This window comes from Elephantulus edwardii, unplaced genomic scaffold, assembly GCF_000299155.1.
Source record: "Elephantulus edwardii isolate Elephantulus edwardi_28Jun2011 unplaced genomic scaffold, EleEdw1.0 scaffold00048, whole genome shotgun sequence".
NCBI lineage: Eukaryota > Metazoa > Chordata > Mammalia > Macroscelidea > Macroscelididae > Elephantulus > Elephantulus edwardii.
This window is the reverse complement of record NW_006399798.1, coordinates 1,617,607-1,623,606: the sequence shown is the minus strand read 5'-3', so window position 1 is coordinate 1,623,606 and position 6,000 is coordinate 1,617,607. Positions and strand designations below refer to the sequence as shown.

Sequence of the window (6,000 nt, the reverse complement as noted above, 5' to 3'; positions counted from 1 at the left end):
CCCCCTCTGCTCCGCCATCCCCCAGCTCTATGGCCCCCCCCAGCTCCGCGCCCCGCCCACAGGGTGCTCCGCCTCCACTGGAGCTCCACCCCCCACGCTCACCCAGCCCCTCGGCCGCTGCCCCTAGCTCACCAGCTTCCTTGGTGGTGTTGTCTGGGGTAAGTTCACTTATCCGCCGCAGCCTGCCCGGGGCGCTGGGGGAGCCTGGACTGGCCGCTGGGAATCTGGAGGAAGCCTCCTTCGCACCAGGGAAAGGCTCCCCGAGCTCGTGGGTGGGGCTCTCCTAGAGGGTCCAGACAGCACATGGCTGGGGTGACCCCAGAAGTGGCCTGCCCCCCCCCCGCCCCCGCCTGGGGAGCTCAGGGCAGCAGCCCACCTGGTCGAAGAGGTAGACAGTGACGTCGTCGAAGAAGGACACGGCCTTCTTCTTGCGCTCCAGGTCCTCACAGAAGGCCTCGGACAGCAGGCCGGGCGCTTTGAGCAGACTGCGCAGGCCACGAGCGCGCTGGCTCTCAGCCACCACCACCCGCACGGGAACCGCCTCCTCCTCGCTCTCGTCGCTCTGCTCTTGGATGCTGTAACAGCGGAGCTCCTCGTCCGACTCGTCGCTGTCCTCGCTGTCCTCCTCCTCGTCCTCCCGCCGGCCCTCAGAAGCCAGGCCAGGCAAGGCCAGGCACAGGGGGGCTCTAGGGGGCCCCAGACCCGACGCCGTCTCTGCGCTGGGCGACCCAGGCCTTGCCCCTGTCCACTCCTGCGGAGCCTCGAGGGCTTGGAAAGAGCCATTCTTTGAGCCTGTTGGGACTGGGGTCAGCAGGAAAAACTTGGAGTGACTGGGGCTGGACAGGGCCAGTGCCTCGATTTGGCCGATGAGCCCCGGGCAGGCGCTGGCCTCTGGGGATGACTGTTCGGGCGGCTGTGGGGGAGGAGTAGCCTCCATGGGGCCAGCGCCCTGTGCCTCCCCGGGCAGCCCAGGCCCCGGACAGCTCTGAGCAGACTGTGGGGCCAGCCTCTGCAGGCCGTCCAGGTCCGGCTCCCGTGAGGGGGCACAGACAACACTGCCAGGCTTCTCCATGGCATCTGCGGGGGGCTCCAGTTCACTGTCCAGGTCTGAGAAGTAGGCTGAGTCACGGTAGGGGTTCTTGTCGCTGAGGCCCCCACCAAGGGAATCCGGGAGCCTTGTCTCTGGCCCTGGACTCTCACCCTCTGAGGCCCCCTCCCCAAAGCCACCCGGCTCCCGTGGCTCGTGCGCCTCCTTGAGCACAAACTCTGGGGACTCATAGTTCTCTGTGTCGTAGCCACTGTCTGAGGCTCGGGGCTGCCCCCCAGGAGTGCTAGTGCCCGACGGGCTAAAGGCCTCGCAGCCACCGTCACTGGCTGAGGACGGGATGTCCAGAGACTCCAGTGAGTCTGGGGTCCCCACTGGCTTCTGTAGGGAGCGAAGGGCTGGGGCCAAGTCTAGTTTCTCAGGCTGGGGCCCATCACTGGACGTGTCTGTGAAGACCCCAGAAGTGGCCTCGGTTGTGTCCTCATCCTCACTGCCAGGCACCTCAAGCTTGGGGGAGACGCTGCCACTGTCAGGAGTCCCCACCAGGTCGGCGCCAGAGTCCCCACTGACATTTGCAGGTGTGGGAGAGGCTGGCAGAGTGCTGGGAGCCTCCTCTGCAGGAAGCGGAGCTCCCTCCTCCTCGGAGGAGGGCACAGAGGGAAGAGGTGGTTGGGGTCCACGGGGCCCCCCAGCCTCCTTAGCAAGCCTGGGCTTTACCTCCGGGTCGTTGCCCCCACTCACAGGCCCTTCTGTCCAGGGGGACACAATGGCTCCCGGCACCAAGCCCTCAGCAGGGCTGAGATGAGGGAGACTGAAGCCTAACTCCTGGTCAGGGGAAGCCGTGTGGGGCTCTCCCGGGGCCTCCTGAGTCAGGAGGTAGCCCGGCTGAAGCTCAGCCAGTGGACTGTGCTCCGGGCCAGGACAGCCATCCTCACAGCCCGGGCCCCAGGAATCGGACGCGGGGCGGCCCCTGCCACTGTTGTTGTTGGCGGACACGTTGGAGTTCCAGTGTCTGTGCTGGGCTGCCCTTCGCGCCTCCGCCTCCCGCGGATCCTCCGCACCTGGTGATGGCCGGGTCCCAGAGCTCCCCGAGGGTGACATACACAGCGAGTCCTCAAAAAAGCCCGGACAGAAGGCGGCTGTGCCCCAGTCCGCATCCTCGGCGCCTGGCTCAGCCAGCATCAGGGCCTGGGGAGAGGGCGAGTGCGCCGGGCTGGCTGGGACCCGGGCGCGGCCTCTGCGCGGGTAGTAGTCGCAGTGGCCCCAGGTGGCGCTGGCGGGGGGCGCGTGGCCCAGCAGCGGCTCCATGGCCAGGGAGGCCCCGACGCTCCCATCCGAGTCTGAGTCCTCGTCCTCGTCGTCGGGGCGCGCGGCGTGGGGGCTGTGGACACAACCAGCGCAGTCAGGGTCGTGGCCGGCAGCGGGCTCCTCCAGGCGGATGAAGTACTCGCTGCCCACGGAGGGGCTGTGCGCGCTGAGCACCGGCACCACGCCCGGCGGCGCGCCTTCAGGGGCGCACAGCTCTTGCAGGCGCGCGCTTGGGCTCGGCGTGCCCCCAGACGGCGTGAAGGCCTCGGCGCCCCGGCCTGCCTCCCATTTGTACTCGAAGTTGAGGCCGCGGCTCGTCTCGGTGACCGTCAGCACGTCGTCAGCCTCTGCGTGGAAGCCATCGCCCGAAAACTGTTCCAGCAGCGGGAAGGACGAGGCGGTGGAGAGCTCGGCCCCACTGCCCAGCACCGGGCCTGCCAAGCCTGGCCCCAGAGTAGAGCCAACGCCCTCGCCGCCCCCGCCCGGCCGCAGCGAGCGCCAGCGCCTCTCGAACTCCTCCTCGGCCTCGGTGGTGCCCTGGGCGCAAAGGTATGTCAGCAGCAGGTGCACCTCCTCTGCCGTGGGGCGCTGCTCCGGCTGCAGCCAGCAGAACTGCATCACCTCGTACCTGCCAGGAGGAGAAGTTTGTTCCGGTCCTACCCCTCGGCTCCCACAGATGATTCCTCCTGTTCCTGGGAGGCCCCCTTCCCAAAGGCTCCACCTAGCCCGAGGATGGACTGCCCCTCCAGGGACCCCCTCGTTGGAGGCCACGCCCCATGACCTTCCAGGCCCCTCCCTGAGCTGCCCCACCTCATCGGAGGTCCCACCCCGTGCCCCCTCCCCATTCCCCCTCCCCGCAAGAGCCCTGCCTTGTTCTTCCCTAAAAGGCCCCGCCCTGGGCGCAGGCCCTGCCCAGATCCCCGTCAAAGGAGAGCACTTGTTTCTTCCTTTGGGGTTAAGAAAACCCCTCTTGCTCATATTGCCTTCATAAGGACCCGTGAAGACAACAGAGTGCCGACGCTAAATAAGCCCCCCAACGATCTGAGAGCAGGTGGTCCGCTGCGGCCCTTTCCTCATCAACAGTCCCCTCCGCCTCCCCTGACCCCCATGGTGGAGCTGGTTCCCCTGTGGACAGTAGAGATCAGAAGTGGACCATAGAGGTCAATGGCCTTCCCCGTGGGCTCCTCTCTAGATCCAGTAGGGCAGGGCAGGGGTCTGAACAGACGCCCATCCAGTCCTCACCAGCGGTCAGCCAGGGGCAGCTGTAGCTGGGGCTTAGACAGCTTGAGCTGCTGCTCACGGATGGCGTAGGCCAGCACCTGGCGGTCCGAGTGATGCGGGTAGGGCTGCACACCCAGCTCCAAGAGCTCCCAGATGGTCACGCCCAGGGACCTGCAGGCGAGCCAGGAGAAAAGCGAGCCTCAGACAAGGTGGGCAGTCGGGAGTGGGGCCTGGAGGGGAGGTGGGGCCCGGACAGGAGGCGGGGCCTTGGAAGGGGAGGCGGGGCCGGGCAGGAGGCAGGGCCTGGGGAGGTGCTTAGGCCTGGTGGGGGCGGGGTCCTGGCCACGCCCACAGAGTTCAGGCTGTTCTGGGGGGCCTGGTCCTTTCCCAGCCTTGTCATTTAGGACTCGAGTTGGCCTAATGCAGGCTGAGGGCCACTGGGATGGTGAAGTGGAGGTCGGGGAGCAGGGGTTTTGGTGACTGAGCACAGTGAAATGGCCCTTTGAAAGCTCTGATCATGGATCCAGGCTCAGGACTCAACATGGCAGAGGTGAGGCCAGAGGGTCAGGACCACCACCAAGTCAGGTGGCAATCCCAGGGGTCTGCCTGAGGGGGCACCTTCCTCTGGGGTTCAGGTGCTGGCTCTCTGCACCCACCCAGTCCTGGGCCTGGTGCAGGGACTCAGGATAGCTGCCTCCAGGCTGCCCAGCCACCAGTCCAACAAGCCCTGGCCCCCTCTCCAAATGCTGCTGCACCCACTTGGCACTGAGACCCATAAACGTGTGTTCCTGCTGCTGTCCTCAGTGGGGTGGGGACCTCTGGGAGCATGGACACGCTGCCTGCGGGGTGAGGTCGCCTCCTTCAGCGAGTTCTCCCCACGCCCCCATCTCCCCAGCCGCCTTGTCCCTGCTATCTGCTCACCACACGTTGCTGGTCTTGGTCTGGTCCACCACCAGCAGGTTACCATGGACCTCATCCACCAGCTCAGGCGCAATCCAGCGCAGCGGCACCCACAGCTGGTCAGCCGTCACGAAGTAGTCCTCCTGCAAGACCCACAGTCAGCCTCAGCCAGTGGTCAGCCAGCCCATGCCCACGTGCCCCTCGTGGCCCCCACTCTGTACTTGAGTGGGATAGGGTGGACAGCCAGCCTGTCTAGTGCCCACTCGGCCCCACTCACTCTGTACTTGCAGTGGGAAAGGCCGTAGTCCCCAATTTTCACCGTCAGGTCAGCAGACAGCAGGCAGTTCCTCAGAGCCAGGTCGCTGGGGAGGAGGGGTGGGTCAGCGGGGCAGGGGACGACAGAAGGGCATCAGAGGCCTAATCTGAAGGTCAGCTTGGGCGGGGCCCTTACCGAACCTCACAGCAGACACAGACTCAGGCAAGCCTTGCAGGTCTGCACGGCCCTAGCCCCGCCCCCTGACCCCTGACCCCCGCCAGCAAGTGGAAACCATTTCTTTCCCAGCCTCTTCTGGGAGCTGGTTGGCAGGGCTGCCCAGGGCTTGACAGACAGGACCTGTGGGTTCACAGTGGCTTCAGGCAGCCTCTTCTCACCCCGTACCCCATGCCTTCAGCCTCAGAGGCAGGGAGGGGTCCACGGGAAAAGCAGGCCCCCACTTTCCTCACCCTCAGAATTTTGGCCCCCTGCCTGCCTGGTGGCCCTGGGGGCTTGGAGGTCCCGGGCATTAGCAAAGTCTGGTTGCACCATCACCACTGGGAGAGGACGGTAGGGTGGAGGGGCTCATGGGGAGGGGCTCTCTCTGCGGGGGGGAGGGGATGGCGAGGGTCCTGGGAGCAGGGTCAGTGGAACTGAGGGTGAGGGTTTGGACATGGGTGGCCAGGGAGAGAGGGAGAGAGGGAGGGCAGTCAGTGAGAAGGGTGTGGCCAGCGAGATGGGCTGGTCATGAGGCACGAGACTGCTGGGCGGTGGGAAATGGGCTTGGGCAGCTGGGGATGGGGCCAGAGAGGGCAGGAGCGGGGGACAGGCATCCTTCAGGGGCCAGCAGCAGTGGGACTTGGGATGGGGGTGTGGGCGACGGGCAGGACCATGTGGCCGCAGGAGGGGGTGACAGGCATCCTGGTGGTGGCGGGGTGGGTGCAGCAGCCAGGAGGCCAGTGGCGGGAGGCTGGCAGCTGCCCTCTTCAACAAAATCACTGATGCTGGAGTAGAGGTGTACGCACTCAGCACCAGGATGTTGTTGGGGAGGACGGCCTGTGCGTCCAGGGACGGTCACTCATCCATGACACCTCCTTCCAACGATGCCCCTACATCCCTCAGGGCTGAGCCAGGGCCCTCCCCAAAAGGCAAGGTCAGCCGTTCCCTCCCTGTCCAGAGGAGGGTCTCTGTGGTCCCTGGGGGGTGGTGGGCCACCCAAGGGCAGAGGACTGGCTGCAGCTGGCCACTGTCCTGGCTCCCAGGAGGACCTGAC

At 66.2% G+C, this 6,000-nt stretch overlaps 1 protein-coding gene across 1 annotated transcript in view; it reads right to left on the bottom strand.

The window, feature by feature from the left end:
• Positions 1-6,000, bottom strand: part of AATK (apoptosis-associated tyrosine kinase) — a 28,390-nt gene that overhangs the window by 606 nt on the left and 21,784 nt on the right. Inside the window, exons 8-12 of the mRNA XM_006886325.1 lie at positions 4,752-4,836; positions 4,496-4,617; positions 3,596-3,745; positions 377-2,981; positions 133-283 (exon numbers count right to left, since the gene is read on the bottom strand). Coding sequence (XP_006886387.1) covers positions 133-283; positions 377-2,981; positions 3,596-3,745; positions 4,496-4,617; positions 4,752-4,836 — 3,113 coding nt within the window. The remainder of the gene's footprint in view (positions 1-132; positions 284-376; positions 2,982-3,595; positions 3,746-4,495; positions 4,618-4,751; positions 4,837-6,000) is intronic.